Source organism: Ammodytes marinus (assembly GCF_949987685.1).
Source record: "Ammodytes marinus genome assembly, chromosome: 10".
In the NCBI taxonomy this organism is placed as follows: domain Eukaryota; kingdom Metazoa; phylum Chordata; class Actinopteri; order Uranoscopiformes; family Ammodytidae; genus Ammodytes; species Ammodytes marinus.
Genome location: NC_137214.1, coordinates 12,194,519 through 12,221,337, shown reverse-complemented (window position 1 = coordinate 12,221,337; position 26,819 = coordinate 12,194,519). Strand labels below are relative to the sequence as shown.

Below are 26,819 nucleotides of genomic sequence, written 5' to 3'. Positions count from 1 at the left end.
GTACCTCAGCATCAGCTATGTTGGTGCAGTTTTTACACTGTGCATATATGTCTTAGAAACAGTTGTTATAACAAGGAGAAAGAGCAAAGATTAATAACCAAAGTTTATTTGATTTTGGCATTATGGTCAAAAGATATCACAACAAAATCAAAAAGAGGGTCATACATACATACAGTGCCTGCTCGGTCATTCATAACTCCACACACTCACCATCGGCTTTTTTCTGCCTTCGACACTGTTGTGTAACATTTTGTTTCCACCGTGTAGCCGCTCCTTTCACTTACACACATCATACACACCATTCACATGATCTGATTCACTCATTGAACATACTGCCAATAATACAATTATCTGTAAAACGCACACACCCATCCCCTTACAAAATGCAGTCACACACACACACACACACACACACACACACACACACACACACACACACACACCTCCTGTCTATCTGAGGCTGTTGCTGTTAGGTTGTGATCCGGGGAGGCCGGGGTGGTCAGGACTGTGGCGGTTCTGGAGCGGAGACAGAGAGCAGTACCACATTGGTTTATATACAACATATTTAACAAATATACATATCTGGAGGTTCATGGCTTCTTTTAGCAAGCAGCTTTTCATTACGCCTCACATATTCACTGTGTTGTTCGGCTGTTATTCTCAAATCTGTGACCAGCAGCTTTTTTATAAAGCAATAATAAAGCATGACCGTTGTTTCTTTTTTTTTTAAAGATAATTTTTTGGCATTTTCAATGCTTTATTGATAGTGCAGAGCGACAGAGATTAAATGGGGCAGAGAGGGGAATGACATACCGAGAAAGGGGGAGGGCTCTAACCACTACACCACAAGCGCCCCCCCTAGCGTTAACTTTCTTTAATCCCTTTTTAAGAATATAAAGTTTAGGAATAACTTTGGTGTGGCTAATGTCGAGATAAGTGTCTTGGCTGGACACCGCATGAGTCACTGTGGTCTGGACAAATTTCCTTACCTTCTTCTTTTTCTTGTCTTTCTTCTTTTTCTTGCGGTCGGGATCGTCATCCCTCTTTTTCTTCTTCTTCTTGGGATCAGAGTCTGATGGAGTTTCTGTGACGTCAACAAGAAGCGGGTCAGAGGCCTGGACACATGTTGTGTTCCTTTGCATTTGTGTACATGTACAGTTCATGTCATCATACCTTGTGGTAATGGGTCCTGTGGTCGATGGTGTTTGTGCTTATGTTTGCTCTTTTTCTTTGGAGGCTGTATGTGCATCAGTCTGCACTGTTCTGGCAGCTGGGGGAAAAAGCCGACACAAAAGTGTGTAAGTATTGAACTGAAAAGTATCATTGAGAAATGAAGCATACCCGTTTCTAGTAGATTATAATGTTCTTACTAAAGAGAATGTCCCATAATACTGGTAAACGTTTGAGTAATCAGAATAGATCTTGGTAGTGGGTGTGCAAGTGTTGTGATTGGTGAATGCAGTTAGTACCGGTCCTGTGTGTAGCCTGAAGCCTGTGAGCAGAGCACCCGTCAGTGGGCTGAATGAGTTCCCACACACTGGAGGCTTATCAATCAGAGAGCGCAACGAGCTGCCGTCCTGAGTGCCCGGACAGTCGATCATACCTGCAGCACAGAGGAGGGAGGGGGGAGAGAGAGAGAGCGAGAGAGCGAGAGAGGACAAGTTGAAATGAGGTGGAGGAAAGTGAAGTAGATCAAAATATGAGCAATGAAACAGCAAGGTGGTGAACATTAAACACACAACAATGAATATGCTGAATAAGTGTTTAGCTGTTGTCACAAATAAATAAACAATCAACAGGCATGAAGATGGTGAGGGATTAATATGAGATTTGGCAACTTAGTCCCTAAGATCTCCAAATGGCCTTACATTGAACCGCAAGTTGCTCCTGATAAGCAGGCAGCTCCCCCGCTATCTGTGTGTGTGAATGAGAACACACTTTTAAAGCACTTTGGCTGTTGTGGTAGAAAAGTGCTATATAATTGCAGTCCATTACAATTTGTGGACAGAACAATACGTTTTTGACAACCCTTTTGATAGACACAAGCTGAGATATCCCCGTTTCTAAATGCAGTGGTCCTTTCTTGTGTCTCTTGAGGAGTTTTGATTCTTTGAGATAACAGTTCAATTCCCAGAGTGGGGATGAATCACAATCTTAACCACATTTTCTTTTCAAAATAAAAAAGCATGTGCAGCTCGTGGGCTGCATTTTTTTCCTACCCATAACCTACCTGGTAACTCTGGCAGAAAGTTGCTGAGCTTCTCCTTCACCTTCTTCCCGCAGAATTTGTTGTAGGCGTGCTCCAGGTTGTAATGCGTGATGAGGTTGGTGTTGCCGGTTAATTCGTTCCCCACTAAACAAACAGGTTTACACATCAGTTTAGCTAATGCAAACAACACAAATCATGTTATGTGTAACTTATTTATACATCTATCAAATCAGATTTATTCTGAAAAAAATATCGCCCTCTGACAATTTCCACAGGATTCCTACAGCTTAGGGCAAAGAAGATTTAGGACGTTTAAAGACTTTTTTAATGACACTCAAATTAAAAATAAAGACCAATTTTACATTTTACAATAAACTGAATTAAAGAAAACAATGAAATCGATTGTGTGGGATAAGGGACAACTTAGCATAACATGTTCACGTCTTAGCATGTTAAGACTTTTGAAACATTTATCCAAGACATTTAATTCCAATTAAGTCCTTATTTTTTAATGAATAATTTCAAAGCCTTTTAAGATTTTTCAAAGGTCTGCAGGAAACCTGCTCCAATCGCAGCAAATGTTAATTAATGGATGCTCATAACTGTCATTCCAAAAGTTACATAACATTTGACTTAGTAAAACACAAAATAGTTCAAGCACAAGGAAGTCTGTTGAAAACGTTTTGGTCACAGGCATCACAACAACCAATCCTATGCTATGATAATAATAGGTGAGCGATTAGCGGCAATTAGCTTACTCAATGTTTTCAAACTGAGTGATATCAGCTCAACTCTTTCTATACAAGATAAATAACACACAAAGTACAGAGCAATAAAAACAGGTAGACAGTACCAGGAAGCTCCCGTAGTAAATAGAAAGGTTCATTCATGGCTCCGGGCTTCCGCAGAGTAGGCCCCTCATCCCCGAGCTGCGGTGGCATCTGCCCCAACATGGAGACTTGATTTTGAGGCATAGGCGGCGGAGGTTTTCCCGGTCCGAAACCAAGAGACGAAGAGCCGGGCGGTCCCTGAGCTTCATTTTGCCCGTACAGGGTTGAAAACATTTCTGTCATGTCTATCGCGAATAATACATTGATATAGAAAGAAAACAAGCCGATCTCTTGAGTCGTATTAGGCCTGCTGCTTGTGTGGCTGAGGCTCAGCACGAATCCACCCGAGAGACGACAGCTACGCGACTACTCATTTCACTTACCGTAATACCAAGCCAAAACAACACGCAAGTTACCGTAATGACTGCTGTACACTGGCCCCACACGCACACAGATACAATAACTGAGGTCGTAATCATTTTTATTACAAGCTCATTATGCGGACCTATTTTTCTTTATATGTCCATGATTTACGCCAGGTAGAGAATTTTTTATTACAATTTTCCCCAATGGCAATTCATAATGATACGTTTAAAAGTCACTATCATGAGTTAAAAAGTGACAATTACAATTACAAGATAATAAATTAATACATTTTTATTTCTTAGTTATGAATTACCATGGGGATGTTTTTACTATCAAGGCAGTTTTCATCTTTCTTTTACTGACGTAAATGGGCATTCATATTTTTTTTTAAAGATGAACAGAAATAGTAAAACATTTTAAATCAATATGTACAGTTAAAATTAGATGATACATCTGCAGGTAAAAATACTTTGAAGATCACTGTTAACAATTTTATTCCTATGATTGTATAACATTTTAATGCTAAAACATTCATACCGTTTGCTGTAAACTTTATCCCGGTAAACTTAAGAGCTCCAAAGATGTTGGCTCTACACAGAAATATGACATGTTCATGTTCACATGGTTAAAGATTCATGGAGAACAAATGGAGGAAAACTCCCTAAAACTCCGATTGCATTGCTTGATTGGATAATCTATGAATTATTACACCCGTGTCCTGTGAGAACATCTTTTGTGAAACACGTACACACAGTTGGTTTTCCAAAATTTAACACACACACTTCTTGGGCATATAAGCTTGTGTTCTTCTGTTCATTCTTTGTCTCAATCATGTAACACTTGTGATGCATGTTGATTCACTTGCTTTGCTCGCAAGTAAAACTCTACCAGACTTTGAAGATGCGTGACTCAGATGTCTTTATTGAAACACTTGGGTTTTAATACATGAGCTATTTGAATTTCACTAACAATCACCCATCAAGGAGATTGGTGGGAGAGAGAGAAGATGTCAGCCTTTCAAACTTTGTGACCGATGCCTAAAGGTAGGAGGAGGAGAAGAAAAAAAGACATGTAAAAGCTGACAACTCAAGGCAAACTTCCATTTTAAAATTATTTTGAAGACTAAAATTACAAAATGCTTTCTATGCGTTATGCATAACAACTTTGGCATACCTTAAAACGTCATCACACTTTAAGAATGTAAAAATACACATGTTGAACATGTGTTATTGATCGTTTCTCTCTCACCTTCCACTCATCAACAGCAGTTGAAATTCGCTCTTCAGTCAGAGCGATATTCTCTCTCCCGGCCTGAACCTTCTGTGCAAGGGCTGCATTCTCTGCTCGAATCTTTTTCAGCTCCAGCCGCATGTAGGCCTCCTGCTTCCGATAGTATGGCATCAAATAACTGCATAGGTCCTGCTCAGGAACCCCACTAGGTCGCCTAACAGAACAAGTTATATGGTAAAGGGTTACAAAATATTGTATTTCAATCATTCTGCAAATTGGAAATATTATAGTGGTGATATGCAGTGCAACTAAGAAAGAATGCAGTGTAAACAAGTGTTCAGACAATAAGATGTCCCTTTGTGATTAACAAAACAAAGATGGTGTAAATTATTGTTACGGTTTAGAAACTATTTGCTACACAGTTGCCCATGTCTATCCATCTTTATGCATCTACTTGCAACATTGTCATTAAAAATAAAATTATAGTGACACAAAAGTAATCCGTGTCAATTATCAATTCTGCCTCACTACAATGTGTGGTGGTGTGTTTACATACCCCCCCCCCCCCCCCCACTGGCTGTATTTGCTTTGTTTTGGTTTATTTTGTTATCTCGGGCGTTTCTATCAATCAATTGATTAGTGCACGTAGAGAGTGTAGAACCCTCAACCAATAAGATCTGGAGAGTGTTGAACCCTCAACCAATAACATTGCGAGGGCACCGTTTACAAAACAATACCAACAAATGCAACTATGTAAAATACAGCAAGAGAGGAGGACTGTGCAGATAAACACACCACCAAATAGTATAGTGAGGCAGAAGTGATCATTGAGAAGGATTATTATTATTTTTAAGTATTTTATTTATTTTTTCATTAAAATGTTGCATAGCATGCTTTTAAAGAACTGGGAAAATGCCCATGATGAGTCATTTTTAAAACTCAAATATTCTATACAACTCTGATTATTTAGTTAATAAAAACATGTTGCTTTCAGAAACACATGAAAATACATTAGGTTTCAAATGTCGGTCAGAAGGTTAAGATTTGCTATATTCTTGGTAAGAAAATTAACTTCATTTAATTGTTTAAGTGAGTGATGGTGAACAGAACAGATGGATATCAGAATCAAGATTACTGACCATGCAGGGCCTTTCTTGTTCTTGGCAGCCCTCTCCAGTTTGTCCAGCTCATTCAGTTTGAACTCTAACCGGCCCTCTTCAATCAGTTTGCTGATGTCTCCCTTAACATACAAAGACACAAAAGCATTCATTTAAACAAGTGAAAATAATGGAAGGTAGACCAGTGACTGCATACTCATAAGTAATTGCATATGTACACAAACAACAAGGCAGTAGAGCTTCCATTTGTAATTTATCTCCACACACGTTATTATTATTGTGAGGTGCACACCTGTACGGTCCTCCTCAGCTCCTCTATGAACTGCTTGTGGATGTTCTCCATCCTCTGAGGGTTCTGCTTGTACAGCGGACGAAACGTACTGGCAAACCTGTTAAAACTGGGAGGGAAAGCAGAGTCAGGTGTGGCCTTTCGCAAAAAACACCAAGGCTTTTTTCAGGTCAATCATCTAGAACTCAAATTACTAGTTGGTTCATCTATAAATTGATTTCCAGAAATATAATTAATAAAAACATGATAGCTAAGTTATTGTTCAGTCATTTATTGAGAGAAAATGCAAAACCGTTGATAGCTTCTGAGATTTGTTGCTTATTTTGTGTAACAATGTTGCAAACTGCAGTGTTCGTTTTTACACCTTTGTTTACATCACAGTTAACAGGGCCTAGACTGTGTATTAATATTGGATTTTTTTTAAGGGCACACAGTAGGCCCTATGTACAGGTAGTGGATCGTGAGGGGAATTCACTGATATTTCAAAAAAAATACTGTATTTTCGGTCAACAAACAGTAAACAAATAACTTGAAGGCTTCACTATGGGCTCAAAACTTAAGATGGGCATTTTTCTGAAATGTATATAAACTAAACAATTGACTGATAAATACTGTAAACAAATTAATGATTGAGTTGATAATGAAAACAGTAATTGGTTGCTGCCCAAAGCAAATCCTAGAGTTATGTTAAGAAACAAATCTACTTGCAGGGAAATAGGAAAATAAGGATTAATTAAAATTGGCAGGCCTTTTCAATATGTCCCACTCAAGGCACTCCCAATGTCAGAATAAACACACAGCTAATAAACAATAATGATCGTCGTATACAACACTTATGAGATCTTCTCAGTCCTTCACACAAGCTGCCATTATACAGAAATCACATTCACCAGCTACTCTTCTACTTTATCTTTGAACCTCCAGATATGTAACTCATCCCAAATGTGTGTCTCAATGCTACCTCATTATCATTATACTTTACTTTACAGCAAAGTCAGACCAAAACTACAACAAGTAGTACAGTCAAAACCGAAATTATTTAAAGTTACTTTTATGAAACCAGCAAGCTTTTTCTTGATTGAAAATGACACAGGCTTCTCCCAAAAGATAATAAGATGATGTACAAGAGGCATCATTGTTGATTTTTTTTTCAGCTTTTATTAACATTTGAACAAAAATTGGCATGTCAAATTATTCATACCCTTCTCAATAGTCAATAGAAAAGCCTTTATTGGCTATTACAGCAATCAAACGCTTCCTAATTACTGGCCAGCTTTTTGCGTCACTCCACTGGTATTTTTGCCCATTCATCTTTGGCAATGAGCTCCAACTGTTTCAGTTTGGAGGGTCTTCTTGCCATCACCCTGATCTTTAGCTCCCTCCACAGATTCTCAATTGGATTCAAGTCAGGACTCTGGCTTGGCCACTGTAAAACGTTAATGTGTTTGTCTGCTAACCATTTCTTCACCATTTTTGCTGTGTGTTTTGGGTTGTTGTCCTGCTGAAATGTCCACTGGTGCCCAAGGCCAAGTTTCTCTGCAGACTGTCTGACGTTGTTGTTGAGAATCTTGATGTATTGCTCTTTTTTCATGATGCTGTTTACTTTGATTAGGTTCCCTGGTCCATTGGCTGAAAAACACCCCCCAAAGCATTAGGTTCCCACCACCATGTTTGACAGTGGGGATGGTGTTTTTAGGGTTGAAGGCTTTGCCTTTTTTATGCCAAATGAAGGATACATCATTGTGACCAAACAATTCAATTCTGACCATCTTATCTGACCATAAAACAGAAGACCAGAAGTCTTCTGCTTTGCCCAGATGAGCATTTGCAAAGTCCAAGCGGGCTTTTGTGTGTCTTATCTGGAGAAGTGGCTTCTTCCTTGGTCTGCGGCCATGGAACCCAGCAGTGTGCAGTGTCCGTTGGATTGTCTGCCTTGAGACGTTGCCTCCAGCAGAGCCAAGATTTATCAGGGTGGCCTTGGTGGTGATCCTGGGATTCTTTTTCACCTCTCTCACTATCCTCCTGGCCAGTACAGGTGTCACTTTTGGCTTCCGATCACGTCAGTGCGGAACGTCTTGTATTTATTAATAATACTTTGCACTGTAGCACTGGAACTTGAAAACATTTAGATATGGCGTTTTAGCCCTTTCCTGACTTGTGAGCAGCCACAATGCACAGCCGCAGGTCCTCAGAGAGCTCCTTTGTCTTAGCCATAACAAACCAATTGCAGCAGAGAGCTGCTGTTTTTCACCTATTGAGTTGATTAAAACAGCTGTTCCCAATGAATCATGGTTATTAGGATGCTTTAGAACAGCTTGGACTATTTGGAATGGTATAGAACTTTGGATTTTCCCATAGACTGTGAAAAGGGTTTGTAAAGGGTATGAATAATTTTGGACATGCCACATTTTGTTCAAATGTAAATAAAAGCTGAAAAATATATATTTTTTTTCACAATGATGCCTCTTGTACGTCTTATTATCTTTTAGGAGAAGCCTGTGTCATGTCCAATCAAGAACAAGCTTGCTGGTTTCATAAAAGTAACTTTAAGTCCAAATGTGCCAGGGGTATGAATAATTTAGGTTTTGACTGTACACAGCAATGGTGACTAACAAGATATCTACATGGTGATACTATTGCAAACACGGCTTTCGCTGTCGCTTAGGGACACAATTCCACAATAAAACATCGATTATTACAGGTCATATGATTAGAGGTTACCTGGCATGGTCGACAAATTTGTCCAGGCTCTTCTGCATCACTTTGTCGAACAACTTGAACCGGTTATACCGAGCTCCCGTCTCTTCGGACGGCTTACAAACCGAACCAGGGTTTGAGGAACATTCTCCTGTAGCTTCATTAATCTGGTTTACATGTGTTTCTTTTACACATTCATTGGCTACATTCTCATTTTGTGTTGCTGCTTCGCTATCCTCCATCGTTAAAGTTACCTCTGTTTACGTTTTGCAGTACCCGCCGAACTTCATATGTCCATGGCCTAACTACGGCAAGCCACTGAGACCAAAATGAGGAAATGCGTTTAGTTCGGCGCAAGCGCAGTTCCATCCAACCCCCCACGTTCAGTTCAGTCCGTTCAGTCCAGTCAGATCCCTCCAGCTGTCATTCGTCCTCAAACCCATTCAGGTTGATAGCAGTGTCGTCCTGCCATAATGGCTCTTATCACGGGCCTCTTTGCTTTTTTGTACCACTTACCACAGATTTACAAATGGCTGCTGAAGCCATACTATGTGACCTCCGTCTTTATGACCGTCGCCTTCTTGATGGTAAGAAAGACTCCCGGTCTGTGCGAGCACTTGCCGAGCCAACGGGAGGACGGGAACCCATGCGACTTCGACTGGGTAAGCAGCAATGGTGGTGGGAAAGTGCTGCCCTTTGCTAAATATGGTTGCTAGCTGTAAGACGAATGAGATAATTTAGTCACAGAGACATCACAAAAGTGGTTTCATTGCTTTTTCTCCTTTTTTATTTATTTATTTTTACAGAGAGAAGTGGAGATTCTTATGTTTCTCAGCGCAATAGTGATGATGAAGAACAGGAGGGCGAGTAAGTCACATACATACACACACACACACACACACACACACTTCTCTATGTGTAATCCAACATGCCAGTAACCTATTTGTAAACACGGTAAACTGCCCCACAGCATTCAAACTGGCCAATACCAACCCAATGATGCACTATTCTGGAGCCACCAAGTTTTATTGGCCTATTGCGACATTTAACTCTTTAATTAAACCTCATCTTTGACCTAAACTGCATTCAGATATGTGACTGTCCCAACGTATTGCTAACAGCAAGGACACAAGGTATTTTTGACCTAATGTTTAACCTAATCTGTAACCGTTTAAAAGCCAGGTGTGAAACCCTGCATCCAGGAAGTGCTTCACTCACAATGCTGTGTTATTGTGTCAACACTGGCGTAGCAGTGTAATGTGGCTGCCCCCCTCTGACCTTGTGTTAACAGCCTGAAGGTCAATCCTCTGCAGCATTCATTGTTCCTCCTTTCTCTCTCTCTCTTTTTCCCCTCAGTCACACTGGAGCAGCACATGGGCAACTTGTTCCTGTTCAGTAAAGTGGCCAACACCATCCTCTTCTTCAGGCTGGACATTCGGCTCGGCATCCTCTTCCTATCGCTGTGTGTCGGTCAGTGGCTGCCTAATAGCCTTGAGTACAAATACAGCCCTAAGTTTGACTGAATTTGGGTCATGGGACAACTTAATTTAGTAGTGTTCCTTACAGAACAGAGGGGTAACATCACCTTTAAATCAATGAAAATGAGTATCTGGCTACAGATGCAGGCCTTTGTCAATTGTATAGCAGAGATGGATCTGTACACATTAGGCCTTGTAATAAGTTTAATTTATAGATGACAGCCTCAACAAAAAGCAAACTCATTACATATGTGGCATGATATCCGCTCTTGTTTTAACCCTTAATGTTTGTTTTATTTCACAAAAGTGTATTATTATTATTAGTATTATTGTTAGTGGAGGTGGCCCCAATTGCACAATAAAAAACCCTGAAATGCCATACAGGGCTTTATTAAAGCCAAATGTAGACTTTTAGTTTTATCCATATATTTTCTTGTAATTTCTACGGAATAGGTAGAGATAATCATAAAAAAGCTAAAAATAGGGGATATAGACATGTTTGTATATTAAGCATATTATGTTGCGTGTGCATATTAAATGCTTAGTAACACAACTTAACTTCAAGACAATACTTTTTTAGGGTTTTAGTGTGTGTTTTTCAACCAAACCTGAGATTTTCATGGCTTCGGTAAAAGTTTACATAGAGCCATTGTTTACATCCACTGGAAACCTAACATTATCTGTGTTGTGTCTCCAGCATTCGTCATGACCTGTAAGCCTCCTCTGTACATGGGCCCCGAGTACATCAAGTACTTCAGTGACAAGACCATAGACGTGAGTGTAAATTCCTGGTGATGTACACTAGCACCTCATGCCTCTTAAGTAAAACCCTTGTAACAACACAACTGGTAAGAATCACTATGGGGTAATCACTTCCAATACACTGAGGGCATGAATATTGTGCGCTTCTTGGATTGTTTTCTCTTAGTTCCTATCGATTGCACGATGCATTTATGGCACAGTACATGTATCTACACCTGTGTACCTCTGTTCTAATGTAACCTGGTGTTATTGATTTGTTAGGAGGAGCTGCAGAAAGACAGTCGTGTCACTTGGATTGTTGAATTCTACGCCAACTGGGCCGCCGACTGCCAGTCTTTCGCTCCCGTCTATGCCGACCTTTCTCTCAAGTAAGAGACAAGTTGACAAAGTTTATATATTTCTTGAATTTAGTGAGCAATGCTGAGGATGCTGTAGTACTATTTCATTAGTTCCTCCTACCCTTCTGCATTTACCGTCACTTCAATCCAACACTGGAAAGCTCAGTAGATAAAACTTCGGTATGGGAAACCACTGACTTTTATACAGGAAGCCAGGGTTTATTTCCCGGTCAGGGCGTGGCTAGTCCAGTGAGGGTCCTCCTAAGACAAGACCCTTAATGCTGCTAACCTCCAATTGTAAATCGCTTTGGATTAAAGTATGTACCAAATGACATGTAATATAATGTCATTCAGAGAGCCTTCTGGTATCAGTCGTGTTTCTCCATTATGATGTTTTGTTTTGAAAGCATTTATTCACTGGAAGATTGGCCTAATATCTTCCTGCTATGGTCCATGCTATACTTTTGTCCGAATTTCAGTTTCCTAAATTTTGATTAGACGTTTAAATCAAAACAAGTCCCTTCTCAGATGCAATGTTTCCTTCATTTATCACCATCGCATTATTGTATTGAACGGCTTTGTTTCAGTTCTGCAGAAGAATATTTAGTCAAATGCTCTCCAGAAAATGGACTACATGTTGGACATTTGAGTTTTGATCTGAGGACTAAACCTTGTACTTCTTCCCCCCACATTCTTCAGGTACAACTGTACTGGACTCCGGTTTGGGAAGGTGGACGTTGGACGCTATGGAGAGGTTGCAGAGAGGTAAGGTACTTTTCTCCGCTCTGCCTCTCCGCACGTCTTTATTGAGGTAGCAGGAGTTTGTGCTTTCCACACATTCCTTATTTTGACGCATTCTCTGAACATCCCGATGCCTTCTTTTTCTTACCAGGTACAGGGTTAGCACTTCTCCTCTGTCTAAGCAACTGCCCACATTGATGCTTTTCCAAGGAGGGAAGGAGGTGATGCGACGTCCTATGGTGGATAAAAAAGGGAGAGCTGTATCTTGGACCTTCAATGATGTAAGTCGTCTGTAACAAACATGTGGAGCATGTACTGAGCATATTTGCATTTATAAATGTTAACGTAAGGCTTCAACCCATCCCTAGGAGAACATTATCAGAGAGTTCAACCTGAACGAGCTTTTCCAAAAATCCAAGAAGATGAAGAAAGGACGTGACTTGAAAGAAGAGGAGGACAACGGCCCCCAGCCAGCAGAGGGCAGTGACGAACTTCAGCCCGAAACCAACCACCCAGAGCAGCCCACAGAGAGCAAGAAAGACAAGTGAAGAGGAGGAGTCAGAGGGGCTGCTTGAAGTCCATTCTTTACTCCTGACATCGCCATGGCTTACATTATTGCAAAAAAAAATCCAGATTATGGATTGGAGAGGGAAATAGGTTCTCACACTACTAAATGTCATCTCTACGATAAGTCTTAACTGTAGCAAACAATACCCTATTAAAAGCTAGACCATGTTTCCCTGGTCTGCCTGGGTATGAAGCACTGTGGTTTGAATGCAGCCATGCAAAAGAAATGCAATGATTTGGGGACACTTTGAGAGACCTTCGATTATTTGAGAACAAATGCCTTTTTTTAAAATGTAATGATGGATTGTGTTTTGCGTATTTTCTGCAACATTTCATTACTGCATGTACACTTTTGCTGCCTGTATTTTGCAACTAATATTTACTGACCTAACTAAAATAAAAACATATATAAATTAAACATTGTGCACAGTCAAGATTCATGACACATTTAGTGTTTTCATCAGTTTGACCTTTTATTCTGAGAAGACATCTTTTTAAAAATTCTTTATAAGGCCATTTTGGAAATGTCTTTGACAAACTTGTTACAGATATTTGTGAAACTCGTTCCATTCATCACAGCCCACAATAGTGATATTTTATCTCACATAGAAGAATACCTACTATACTCACTTAAGTTTCAGATTGATCAGTGGCCAGCATACTCGGCCAGAGCAGGAAGGGAAAGTAACACAGGTTCTCTTTATCTCTGCACGACGGCTGCTTGTGCCATTAGTGATGCTTCTTTTTCTTGTTACAACCCACACGTGAACCAGGTGGACATTTGACAGTATTCTCACAAGTATGCACGCCAGTGAAGCATTCAGCACGACAAACAAAAATCACATGCACACCAAAGACATAGCCTGGGAGAGTTGAAAACTCGCAACACAGTCGGTTTGGGTTTAAGGATGATATTTGTGTGCTTCAAAGCGTTAACCTTCCCCCTAAAGACGTGCTTCATTCAGCCAGCTCTAACATTCTACTGCAAACACAGCTGTGGGCTTCCACAAAAAAACTAAAATAAATAAAACTTTTACTGTAATGCCCAATCCTGAATAACAAAAACTTACACACACACATATCCCTTGCTCTAATTATTCCTTTTTAAACAGTTATTGGCTGTATGTGTGTGCATGTACCATTAAAAGGTTCAGTTCACTTTTTTTTTTTAAATAAAGCCGATCAAAAAAATCTATTCTGCTTTACAGTTTTGTTTCTCAGAAAAGTGTAAAAAAATAAGAACCGATAGAAAAAAATTAAAATGCGCTTGCTTCACTATTAATGTTCTCAAGGCCAAAATAAAAAAGTAAAATCATCAACACAGTCTCCAATTGCGAAACTGCCCCTCCTTAAAAATCTATTCAGTGGCATATAGCATTTACAATTTCATTTGTAGCGTTTTTGTTTCATAAAAAATAATCACACTTAGCCTTTTCTCAAAAAAGAAGAAAGAAATATCTGGTAGAGAGTCGTTTAAAACTGTGTCCAAAACTACAAGTTTGTCTTGTTTGTTGAAATAAATAAGCCCTTCCCTCGCTGCCCGCTATTTGGCTGGCCATCTGTTAAAGGTATTAGGTTCCCGCTCGCTTCATGACTGACAGACAAAATACTACAGAAAGGAAGAAAGAATGACAACAAAGACTTACAATGACCTTAAAGCTACAAATAGATTTTGCATAATGTTTCTAGCATAAACATTACAAGCGTACATTCCACAAAGATACTTGTGCTGCAATTGTGATTCTGAATTTCTTTGTGGCTTTCAAGAAACCAAGCACAATTATTTGCCACTTCAGCTGTCCACCAAAGGATCATCATTCTCTTTGGACGATGTCACTTCCAGCAAGAGCTCCCGAGTGGCTGATGCAGCCATTTAATATAAAACAGGCAACTGATTTGAAATCGCTTTCATGAATAATTATACACAGTACATCTGCCACCCTTATCAATAGTCAACTTCAATACCTGACAATTTGACCCAATAATAATCTAAGATTTTTTTTTTACATTTATATAAAACAAGATTTAAAAAGAAAAAGAAAAAAAGATTTATAAAACCGAAATGATACTGTGTTTATAGGTTGGACTCTTCCCCTCCACGACTCATCATCGCTAAACTGGTTGTGTGGTCCGTTCAGTGGAGAAGACGACGTTTCTATTGGTCAACAGTCCAAAAACCTCCCTCCTAAAACTCTACGTCTACTGGATAAAAGGCCATTCCTTTCCTCAAGTTTGTCAGACACCGTGGTCAATGCTCGGCGTGCTTATGTACCAAAGTAAAACAGCAAATCATTGAACAGCTGTGCATGTTCTATAGACAACTGTACCCAGCCGTGATGATACAGTCACATCAGTCTATGACTCACAAAGTGGCAAAATGGAGAGGAAATTATCCTGTGTCCCCTTTTACTTTGTTCAAATCTGAAAGGCGAGCAGGGACGAGAGGCCAGTGGCGTAGAGAAGATAACAAAGTGTCTACCAAAAATGCCGTCCTCTTTAGTCTGTTGCAGCGGAAAACTGTCATTTGTCAGAGGCCCGCAGTCTTGAATAATACCCAGCTCAGGTAAGTGGAAGTAGTCCAGGAACTCCCCCCCTTCGTCGTCGTCCTCCTCTTCTTCTTCCTCCTTGTGATAGACCATGAAGGATGTCTGTCACTTAAACAGATATCTCGTAAGTGGTTCCTCCGACGCCTGTCACCTTCTTCACCCCGCCCCCTGGTTTGGTTGTGGTGTGATTAGCCAAGACTGGGCGAGAGGTGAATCTGATTGGACAGCCATCGGAAAGGGGAGAGGAGAAGTGGGGGGGGGGGCACATTAGGGATGGGCAAAAAGGATAAATAGATGTGGAGGTGAGTGGTTCTTTTCCAAATATAACAACAAACAAGCACAAAGTGAAAAAATATGTGTCTACTATTGATGTTGTAAGGCATTTGGTAACAACACTTTGTGATTAAGAAAAGGACAAAGACAGAAATGGGTACAGAACAGAGGTAAACCGCAGCATGCTTTCCTAGAGTTAAACACATACACTTGCATGCTTTTAAAAATAATGCACAAACATTCCACCAACTACACTAACAGAACTCCCATACACTCGACCTACTGTTAAACACTAAATGAGCAAAGACTGGCTGTAAACCGTGAAAGAGGAAAAGGAAGACTCACACAGATCAGGGAGGTAGAGGAGGGCTAACACAAACCAGGGAGGAAGAAGAAGAGGATTAGGAGGAAAAGGAGGAGGAAGAGCAGCAGGCTGACGAATAGGCAATAGATTACTACTCACTGTGGAGCCTGTTGCCCTCCTCCAGCACCTCCGCCTCCCAGCACAGAGCCTCCTGGTGCGGGCCGAGGCTTGTACTGAGGCCCTGCCTCCCCAGTGTAAGACTGGGACTTGTTGAGGGACAGGCCTCGAGGCGGTGGGGAGACGGGGGGCTCTAGTGAGCGAGCCCCAGGGGAGGAGGACGAGGAGGAAGGGTTACGAGGGGCTCGGGATGAGTAGTTGTGGTTGAGATGGAGCAGGTGCTGGATCTCATGAGGCCCAGGGGAGGAGAGAGGGGGCGGGCTGACGGCACGCAGGTAGGCTCTGTGGGGGGAGGAGAAAGTGGCAGAGCCCTGGAGCAGCTGCCCCTCCCTCTGCTGGGCAAACTGAGCTGAGAGGAAGGGCGACGTGTAGCCCTGCAGCGGGCTACCGGGTGACACCACCGGAGGCTGGTTTGTTATAGTCGTTGAAGGAAACGGAGCATGGGGCTTCTGTGGCGACAGCTCATGGGCGGCTGACTCAAACTCTGGGCTCTCGGACGGTGTCAGCAGGCTGTCATAGGACAGGCTGCCGTTCCGAGGCGTCTGATTGGCCAGGCTTTTGTAGCTAGTGTCTGTGGTGCCTTCTGATTGGACAGTGGCGAGCGGGTTATGTGCCGTGTGTGCTGAGCGCATGCTGGAGGAGCGGGAGCCGCCAGTGGACAGTACTAGAGAGGATGGGTAGGAGGTGTAGGAGCGCCCAGTCAAGGAGTAACCTGACATGCCCCCTGCCAACGCCCCAGCAGGGCCTCCAGGGCCCTCACCCCTCTCCACTCCCCCTCTGCGCGCCCCTACACCTCCTCCCACCACCGTGGCCCCATCCAGGCTGCTCGGCTCCGAACGGTAGCTGGCCTGGCGACTGGACTGGAGGATGGAGGTAGACGGAGAGTCAAGACTCTCCCCGCGGATCATCTGAGGAGAAGAGAGAAAAGATAGGGAGGGGAAGTGTGATGAAGATGATGGTGTGATTAAAGAGGGAGATGGAGTGAAAATCATCATGTTAACTGAGGAATAGACAGAACACAACAGTTTCTCTACAGATTTTAACAGGGGGAAAAAAGTGGTGGGGAGAAACTGGATGCTTGACGGTGCTCTACTCCATCACACTACTGGATTGGAAACATTGACTGGCTTGAACAAGCACTGTTGCACTGCATGTCAAAGACTGTGTGTATCGACACATAAATGGAAATACAAATACATACAGTACATGAACTACACATTCCAGTCAATGAAGTCTACAGGGGAAGAATAGATCCACTCAAACACACAGAGACAGCCAAAGGGATAAACACACACACACAGATGACACTAGCTGAAACTTACTGATCGACCGCTGGCCACTGAACGATCAATTTAAAGTAAAAACAAAAAAGAGGGGCATGGTATTAACCACAAAATAAATCAGAAGGGGCAGGGCATATGAGCCACCAGACCATTAGTTTCAGTCATTTATGGAATATTGTTTGTGTCTTTCACTTCTTGTGTAATAACGTTTGCCTTATACCTTGTGTCTTACAAATGCTAAAATAAACTTGCTTTCTAATTAACAAAAACGTTTTGTGTATTTAAAACAATATATTTAGTCAGGCAAAGACATGCGGTTAGCTTCACTCTATGTTAATGGTGCCTCTTATACTCTTAATTTACACAGCATCTTCATAATGTGAATAGTTTATATTAAATACCTTGAGGTCTGTGACAGTATAAATTGACTTGTACCTTGTTGGGGTGTGTGAGGGCAACGTGGTTCCTTCCTGGGCTGTTGAAGGCTGGTCGGTACTTGTACATTGATGGCGTAGGTGGAGCATCAGTCAACAAGCTGCTCTCTGAGTGGCACAGAATCCAAAAGTGACATTAGAAATATGTGCATTTGTGATAAGAAAACAACAATAATTCATCCATTTACACAAGAGGTAAAACCAGTTTCAATTATTCATCTTTGGGGGTGTGTCTCACCCTCTGTATCAGCCCGGGGCAGGCCGGGGTAACGAAGCTCCGGCTTTGGAGGCGGTGGAGGCTCTGCATCAGCTGACTGGCTTTCCATCGGATCTAGACTGCTCTTGGACTGGAAAAAACACATAAAAGAGTCAATGTAAGCAGACATCCTGATGAGGCTGCCTGGCATAGCATAAGAAAAAAAAACTTTGCTGATATACAATTCAACATAATCCATCATCATTGGCCAATCAAATTTGTGCTAATGGACATGGCAGGTTGACTTTGTAACTTGAGTCGTATAGCTCTATTGGTAAACTTGCCATTGTTTGCAACAGAGGACAAAATAATTGCTGCCATAATAACAATATAAAGAGCCTGTTTCATTAACCATTGTTCAATGTTTTGGCATCTAATAAACATTCAAACTTACAGATGTCCTAATAATATTTTAGTATAAACTCTAAACGTTAAGTGTGATCACCGAGGCAGTTGCCAACACTTGGGCTTTTGGGAAATAGGTTAACACTCTTATCTCCTGTCCAGGTTTCCGTTTGTTACAAGTTGTTCAGACTCACAGCACACCTGTGTAACTCTGCATCGGAAATTACTCCTTGCCTGCTGTAATTATGTCTTCATCACCTGACCCAGCCTGATACATTAATAATATACTCTCAACCTGACCAATGGACTTAGATATGCTTCCAGCGGGCTGCTTGGCAGCACAGGCCAAATGTGGAGGAGTACACAACAAGGGACTAAACATATAAATAAATAAAACTAAACATGTAGAGTGCACAGGCAGAAGCCCCCTCCTCCTCAGAAACACTATCACACCTCTCCAAAACTGTATATTATTACAGAAAGCACTGGATGGATGCCTTCATGAGCAAAATGTAACTGTTAACTCACTGTGTGTGTTATTCTAGTGAGCTTGGATAATTTCTCGAATAGCTGAATAGCAAAGCCCCATGTTTTATTATTTTGGTGCAAGATAACTTTCTGTTATTTTGACGGTTTAATTTTTTTTGTTATAAAACAATATGGAGAAGAGGAGCCGTACTTTCATGTATATCAACTGTATAATGTAAAAAATTACAAACTGTGCCATTATCCACTCCAGTAGCTGGCTGCAACACCAATATAGTCAGCCGCTGAGTTGCATGACAAGAAAACCAATGAATGCACGCGGTCTATTTAAGGAAATACTTGTTGTTCTTCAGTGTATCAGTTAAAAAGAGGGCCATGGAATTCATTAAAAACACAGAAACTCTAACAAACATATGCAACTATTTTCTGTATTCCAACTGTGTGTACAACAGCAATGTAGACAGTCAAGCAGACTTCATTTCTGGAAAAAACATAACAATGTCTGTGAAGTTCCTACATCCAAGCCTACAGGTTTGGTTTAGTATCACTCACCCTGGTGCTGTGTCGGTCATTCTGGATGCCGTTGTCCAAGACCTTGGCTTCTAGCTGGGCCTCAGTGAGAGGCGGTCTAAGAAACGGTGGATGTACTTCCATCGCCTGAGGGCTCCGGCCCACATATCTGTGATACGGATGCGTATATACATTTAAATCACAAGTTGACTTATACAAGTATTTAACAAAAGGTTAAGCAGTGTGTTGCTATATTGAAGAAATACTTTTATATTTAGAAGACACTCACACAGAAGGCATGCACTCACATATTCCACAAACTAAACAGACAAGTGAAAATGATAAAAGAGGAGGGTGGAAAAATGAAAGGGAGCGATGGAAAGAAGAAGGCAGTGGAAAGAGAATAATTGTGGCGTGTTAAAAGAGGGGAGTTAAGAGATGAGTACAGAGAAGAGAGGATGGCTGACCTGGGGGCCAGGGAGCTGCAGAGCACATGTGAAATGTTCCTCCTGCAGCCGTTGGTGAAAGGGTTAACGCCTCCCCGAAACTTTCCAGTCACCTACAGTGAGAGAAACACGGGATGGGGAGAGAAACACTTTACAACTCACATGGAACCCAGCAATAATGATTAAACTTTTTGGGGAAATATATCTGAATGACTTCAGTGATGAAGGATGTGATGCACACACAAGCAGCATTCACACGTACCTGTTCATTTGTGGTTCTACCACGGGCCACTAGCACCATGTGGAAACCAGTCAGGCCGGCGACCGGGACAAAAAACAGACCAGCCACACACATTACAGCCATACTGGGAGGAGAGGGTCAAGGAGGCTACAACAAACGTAGCAAAGGAAACAAAAACACGTTTATTTGTGATTGCAGTGAGCCAAGTGAAGGATACGTAACAGCAGCATGTGGCGTGTCCAGTTGCTGGCGATGGTGCAGGACAAACACCAACCCAAAGCCAAACACGTTGATGATGTGGGTGGTGAGTGACAGCAGGAAGAGGAAGAAATAGCGATAATTCCTCCGACCAATGCAGTTGTTCACCCAGGGACAGTGGTGGTCAAAATCCTGAGAGAGAACACATGGGAAAAAGGACAAGACGTTGCAATCTTGAGTGACAACCAACAACACATTGCTTTCACCCTCCCACGCTAACACATAGAAAACTAAGTATAGGACGGATGTGGGTTGAACAGTCAAGATGCACAGGAGGTCTTTAAAGCTGTGGAATAAGGTCTTGCTATTAAAACCTAAAAACACATTACAAACACACATGTATATGTAAATATCTATATAGGAATGTAGTGCCAACTCATGTAAGCAATGTCCAAATGTGCATCCGAGACGGTTGACTTAAATACATACATTATTAAATATATGTATTTTAATAATAACAAAGCCAAGACTTTGTTGTAATTAATAAGTGACAAATAAAGATACAGTAATATTAGGAAAATGTTAAAACGTGCCTGTATACTGTAAATCACAAACCATAACCATTTGCAACCATATTCCCACAATAATTTTCACTAACATACAGCAAGCTCATGATACAACGTGTGTGTGTGTGTGTGTGTGTGTACCTCCACACAGTTGTCGCAGACTGAGCAGTGAGAGCAGCGCGGCGGGCGGTAGAAGCGGCAGGTTGAGCACCACTTCATGCGCACTTGGATGCCTTTGATCTCCACTGTCTTGTAGAGGGGAGCGCGGAAATCATCCTCTTTATCCTCATCCTCCTCCGCTGAAGACAACAGAAGCACACACTGTGATACTGCACTGACTGACTCACTACTCAAATCACGTGGTCTCCCTGCATTCGGGTTCACTTTTAAAGGATTTTATTTGTACGGGACAGCTTATTAAAGTTACTAATCACTGAGGCAAATAGTTTGCATTACAACACTGTTCACGTGTGTTTACCTCTGGGAAAGACTCCAGGGTCCATGAAAGTGGCCATGCAGAAGTTAGCGAGGGTGAAGAGGAAGATCACAGCAATGTAGATGGGAATGACAAGGGAGAAGTATTCTGACAACCATGGGCACCTGGACAGTGAAGAAAAGTACTCAAATGTAATTACTGTTTGACATGTCATTGCCATAAACAAATAGTTTTCAAAACACATTTTCTTGGTCTATTTAAGACAGAAAAATCAGCAAGTAGTTACTTCACAAAAAGGGCCGGAACCCCTACAACTTCTGGCATAACACTGATGGAGAAAAATGAAGCAAGTAAAAACATGTTTATAATAAATGGCTTAAGAGTGTATGTCCGTGTTCAGCAGCAGCAACAACAAATGCCTGTGTTTGATGATGCAATAAAGTGAAGACAGAACTCCAGTAAATTATGTAGGCCAAATTCGTCAAATAAAGAACCTGTCAAAAAAGGACAAAGCTATTTAGACACGCACATACCCGCATGTCATGAGACCGCCTCTTCTCACAAGGGATAATTACAAAGAAAAGATGGCCAATGCAATTCAGTTGGTCCAATACTAAATGCTTTACAAGGAAATGACATGCAGTGATTTTGTTGGATGGGATTGTAGGTTGTGTTGAGTTACATTGTGATGTGTTCAAATGCTGGTCAGTAGAATTAAGTATTGGACGAAGGTTATTTCACCCAATCTTCATTTGTTCAATGTAATCGTGTCAAATTTTGTGTTGGGGGAGAAACTATAAAAGGTTACCTGATGGCAAAACCATGTAGCTCTTGGGGAATGTTTAAAAATGTATCAAAAAATTGGATACCGCCAAACTCTACTTCACGGCCTTGTACAGCGACTGCTGATGAGCCGCTGTACAAGGCAATTTACCCCCGAACAGCTTCAGTGGCCAGAAATAGAAGACTGATTGTAAATGGGATGCTCACAGGTGTGACCGTGAGGAATTGTGTGAATACAAGTGTTGCTGAAGAAAGGGCCTGTTTGCTCAGCAAACTTTTCCCAAAACACTGAAGGTTAAACAAAAACAGGACAATCAAATAAAATAAACATAGGGATATCTACACAGCAAACACAAATACAAACAATGTCTGTGTGTACATACATACAGCAGGCAATGACACCATGTTTGTATCATGTGCAAGTGTGTGTTGGCATGCATACGAGCGAGATAAGTAAAGAGCTACTTACGTGAAGCAGAAGAAGAGGGTGGTGGATCCGACAAGGAAAGTGGTTGCAGCCGACACAGGGACATATCGGCTGGGTCGAAATGGACGGGGAGGAGCAGAAGCAGGGACGCCTACTCCTCCCCCAACCCCCCCACCACTGAAGCCCGGCATCAGAGACAGAAAGACAGGGAAGGAAGACAGAGACAGGGGGAGAGATCTACAGACTACCTACTGTAAAGGCTGCTTTACAGCTCAACATGGAGAGAATGGGGTTAGTTTAAGAGGAGGGGCCATGACTATAGACTGGAAAAGAAAACCAACACTATGCAAAGCAGCAAGTGCGCAGAAACATGAATGATTTCCTGTGTCCAAACACTAAATGTCTCCCGGCACTAATAGAGTCACTCAAAAACAGATACTTTATTTATTTAGCAATATACAACTCTACTTGCAAGTGAACCAGCAGGTTGTCAAGGTTTAATGTGTCTGCATAATTTTGATAAAGCCTTATAAAAGCAAAACTACAAGAGCAATGTGATACAAAAATATGTGTAGGTAATTCATAAATATTTTGTATGGCTTTAATGTAACTGTATTTGGTGCAACAGTATAAATAAATCTAATCTTAAACTACTCCAGTGCAAACTTAACACATATGTTGCATTTACACAGAAGCGGAGACAACTTAAAGAAGAGCAATGTAGGTTTGTTTCCTCTCCCGAAACTCAGTGTTTACGGTAAAGCTCTTCACTGTGCTCGAGTTCTGATTATGCCTCCCGGAGAAAATTAATATAAAAAAAAAAAGACAAGAAAATGAAAGAGGTAGTGGGTGGATAGCCGACTGGCCGAGAGCAGAAGCACATAGAGAAGAACAGGCAGAGGATTGAGCGCAGCAGCTGCTTATGACTTCTGTGATTGTCCCGAGAGGGTTTATTTAGGCACTGGGTGGGTGGAAGAAACCGAGGATGGCGGCAGGAGGGACACTTCCAGCGTTTCAAACGTAGATCAGCAGGGGAAAAAACATCAAACAAAACAAATTCACTTTAGACCGGTTTCGGGAAGATGCTTAACAGCATACAAAAGTCCAGCTGGAATATTTTTTTTTTTTTAAATTGTAAAAAAAAAAAATTGCAGAAGAAAAAAAGTTTTTAAATGATATCCAGCCTCGCCTTTACAAGTAAAATAGCTCAAATAGCCAAGCAGAGTCCCCTGTATCTTTTGAGACCCCTGCCTTTAGTCTTTGTGTCTGTATGGGGATAAAATCAACTCATTCCATAAAGAAACCCTGTGTATGTCAGCGAGGTGTCACCGCACTTGGCCGGGTCTGGGTGTAGAGACCTCTCCCACTGCCGAATTCTCTGCAAGTAGACCTCCTTTCCCATTGTGCATCTCTTAAATAAAGCCATGTGCAGCAGTGGTATTATGGAGTCTGAATCATTGTTGTCCTATTTTCTCTTCTTTCACCCACTGGCTCTGTGAGGATACTGTAGAAAGAAAACAAAAAACAAACACAAAACACTGTAAGTGGACAGATACAATTGGAAAGAATTACAGCAAAAGAACAAATAGTCTTGGTGAGAACGTCCCCCCCAATACTCAGTCCTCCTCACTTAAACCCAGTCCAATCAATCTGTCTCTCTGCACTGTAAATAAAAAACCTTGAAAAATGCACAAAAAAATACTAATAAACTTTTGAATATCAAATACTTTGAGACACTTTTATTTATAAAGGTAAATCAAAAACATTTTTGACAGTGGATAATAAAAATGCATTTAAAAAACTAATGGTCCCACTGTGGTTTCGTATTCTTTTTGTTCTTTTACTTTTTCAGACTTAACAATTCCTCAGGAAAATACTTTGCAACAAGGTAAATTGCTAACATGCACAATGTTGGCCAAACATGAAGCAAGCTACTATATAAATAGGAATGTAATTGTCCATGTTTTGTTTTTTTTGCAGGTTTAAACTTTGCCTTCAAAAGTTGATTTCCCTGTTGGGCTACAGAGCAGACTTATCAGGGAGAAGCAAAGGTTTGGCTCTGATTTCACAACAATCAGATTGACTAACAGAATTCTCAACGTCCTATAAAGTTTGCGTTGGCACTGTGCGCGTACACATCTCTCACCATTACTCATAAAAAGTTGTTCAACCGCCTCCATGCCCTTAGGGGGTCAAATGAAACACCTCCCACTGACTGCATATACAAAACACCAGGGAGACGGCGAGGTGTGACGAGGATGGCCTCCTTTGACTGGCACACACACACACACACACACACACACACACACACACACACACACACACACACACACACACACACACACACACACACACACACACACACACACACACACTGAAAACGGACCCGGGGTAACGGTGTAATCCGAGACACACCCCTCCTCTTAAATAATCAGTACCAACGAACACGGATCTGTGGCCTAGGCGGTGTGTCGGTGTGCCTGTTGTTAATCATCTCATCCGCCCCACAACAACAAACAACAACCCCCCACCCCCTCTTCTGCCGACCATAATGGTTGTTAATCCTAAAATCTCCGTGTCGAGCTTTGTCTGTCATGTCACTGCAACAACCTGCACCCCGCAGGCTAACAAAGTGAAGTGGCCGGTGGGGCCGATTCAATCATTTCCCGAGAGAAAGGTGACACGCTGATTGATAGTCGCTAGCTGATGGGCTTGATTAAATCTATACCATGCAAATTACTTATCTTCATCATGAATCATACGTTGAAACAGACCAAGCCTTTAACAACAGGCCAAGGCACAGCTAGGATTCAGTCAAGACAACCACCACTATGAACCTCTTTAAGATACAATACTTTTAACAACTAGGGAACACACGCTTTTCTGTTTCAGTTATGTTTAATAAGGTCCAATGTGAGATTTAAACGCGACACACACTTATTAATCAGCTAGCTCTTCCCTAGCCTCGAAAGTTTTTTTTGCGACACTTGCTCGGTCCTTTACCACAGCTAGAAGAGTTAGCTAACGTTACCTGGCTACACCCGCGGAGGGGACTTTCATTGACGGCCGGCGAGAAATCTATAGCCATATTCAGCTAAACAGTCGTCACGGAGAGCAGGTTAAACGAGCAGCACGTACCTAGTATCAAACATGCGAGCTGTCTCGCCTGTAGGGTGTGGGTCGTTGCGGTGTTCCTTGAGTTAGCCTCTAGCAAACCAGTTAGCTCGCCCAGCTAGGCCGACGTCGGAATCCCGGAACTGGCCCGTCGTCCCTCAGGTGGGACGAGCAGCCAATCAGAGAGCGAGGGGGTGTGGTCTCTGGAAACAGTATAAACACCCTGCAGTATTATGATGTACTGTAGGCTTACTTATTTTCTATTAGGGAAAATAACTGTTGTGATCCGCATACATTTTTATAACAAAATAAATGTAAACGACTACATCCTTATATAACATACAACTATTAACCATGCAGGAAATGTAAAGATAACATTCCCTAAAATTACTCATTTGGAACTATGAGGAAGAACATATCTCATTTCACAAGATTCAAGATCTTTATTGTCTTGTGCACAAAAGTCAACAATGCACCAACAAGATTGGGAACTGCTAGTGTAAAGGCAGCCTTAAAGGAGTTAATCATTTAAAATTGGCCATATACATTGATATTTATTTAAATTTTTATAATTTTTTCTTTGGAAAACAATGTCAAATTTGAATATATTTTCAGTAGTAGCAATGGTCCTGTGTAAAAGGTATTACAATGTTGACTGAAGTGGTTGACCTATTTTTAATAATTCACATGTTCCTAAAAAGACAAAGATCTGTGAGGTTAAGTGTCGATAACAATAGGGGAAAGGCCATTTTTATAAAGAGGGTATAAATCAATATAGATATAATATTTCTACAAGTTTTCTAACCAGTATATTCAGCCTATTAAAACTCACCAATAAGAAGACAGTGAAAGTTCTTCCTCCACTGCATCCTTTCTTTCAGCAGACACTTGAATGGAGGGGATACATTTTGAATGTAATACTACTGTCATTAACATTATAATATCTTATGAAAAACAGAAATACGATATATATATTTTGTAGAAATCTTATTGACGTGATTCACTACAACAGCAGGTGGGCCCTGTAGAATATTTGATGAACACCACTGCACCGGGTGTTTACAGAACACACAAGAGCTCTTATTGTAGTTTCCTTAAACAGTTACTGCCATACTGGTACTGTACGTCAGTTAGGATATGGCCTTCAGTGTAGTGTCCTTTACCCCATGTCTTGGTTAACACTACAGGACAGAACAGAGAAGAAGGGGCATGTCTCTCACTTCTCACAAACATTCTTAAAATGTTTGCATTGTATGATAACTCATTGTGAAAATACTTTGCAAAATGTACTGTATTTCTTGCCATGGAATTTTAAAATGTTCCCCCCAATCTTGATTAAGTTGTAATAAATACAGACACACAAATGTTT

At 41.3% G+C, this 26,819-nt stretch overlaps 4 protein-coding genes across 5 annotated transcripts; 1 reads left to right on the top strand and 3 right to left on the bottom strand.

Moving 5' to 3' along the window:
* Positions 1-85: 85 nt before the first annotated feature.
* On the bottom strand, positions 86-3,369 carry med19a (mediator complex subunit 19a). Its single transcript, XM_080036188.1, has 6 exons — positions 3,063-3,369; positions 2,231-2,353; positions 1,470-1,603; positions 1,174-1,270; positions 990-1,084; positions 86-516 (listed from the first exon to the last, which is right to left on the bottom strand). The coding sequence occupies exons 1-6, from the start codon at positions 3,280-3,282 to the stop codon at positions 451-453; spliced, it is 735 nt and encodes a 244-aa protein (XP_079892314.1). The 5' UTR covers positions 3,283-3,369; the 3' UTR covers positions 86-450.
* A 938-nt stretch (positions 3,370-4,307) lies between these two features.
* pmf1 (polyamine modulated factor 1) lies at positions 4,308-9,022 on the bottom strand. The gene is made up of 5 exons (XM_080035223.1): positions 8,764-9,022; positions 6,046-6,151; positions 5,775-5,875; positions 4,654-4,849; positions 4,308-4,442 (listed from the first exon to the last, which is right to left on the bottom strand). The coding sequence occupies exons 1-5, from the start codon at positions 8,979-8,981 to the stop codon at positions 4,377-4,379; spliced, it is 687 nt and encodes a 228-aa protein (XP_079891349.1). The 5' UTR covers positions 8,982-9,022; the 3' UTR covers positions 4,308-4,376.
* Positions 9,023-9,126: 104 nt separating this feature from the next.
* Positions 9,127-12,609, top strand: tmx2a (thioredoxin-related transmembrane protein 2a). The gene is made up of 8 exons (XM_080035055.1): positions 9,127-9,401; positions 9,546-9,606; positions 10,096-10,209; positions 10,915-10,991; positions 11,241-11,347; positions 12,017-12,082; positions 12,210-12,339; positions 12,427-12,609. Exons 1-8 carry the CDS (start codon positions 9,213-9,215, stop codon positions 12,604-12,606), a joined length of 924 nt encoding a protein of 307 aa, XP_079891181.1. The 5' UTR covers positions 9,127-9,212; the 3' UTR covers positions 12,607-12,609.
* Positions 12,610-15,244: 2,635 nt separating this feature from the next.
* On the bottom strand, positions 15,245-25,583 carry zdhhc5b (zDHHC palmitoyltransferase 5b). Of its 2 annotated transcripts, none has more exons than XM_080035053.1 (12): positions 25,475-25,583; positions 22,379-23,840; positions 21,169-21,290; positions 20,832-20,989; positions 20,144-20,316; positions 19,948-20,050; positions 19,707-19,798; positions 19,282-19,408; positions 17,881-17,989; positions 17,644-17,750; positions 15,908-16,833; positions 15,245-15,386 (listed from the first exon to the last, which is right to left on the bottom strand). In XM_080035053.1, the coding sequence occupies exons 2-12, from the start codon at positions 22,525-22,527 to the stop codon at positions 15,281-15,283; spliced, it is 2,172 nt and encodes a 723-aa protein (XP_079891179.1). In that variant the 5' UTR covers positions 22,528-23,840; positions 25,475-25,583; the 3' UTR covers positions 15,245-15,280. The 2 variants fall into 2 exon arrangements, with proteins under 2 accessions (XP_079891179.1, XP_079891180.1); XM_080035054.1 differs by having other exon boundaries at positions 25,368-25,495.
* Positions 25,584-26,819: the final 1,236 nt, after the last annotated feature.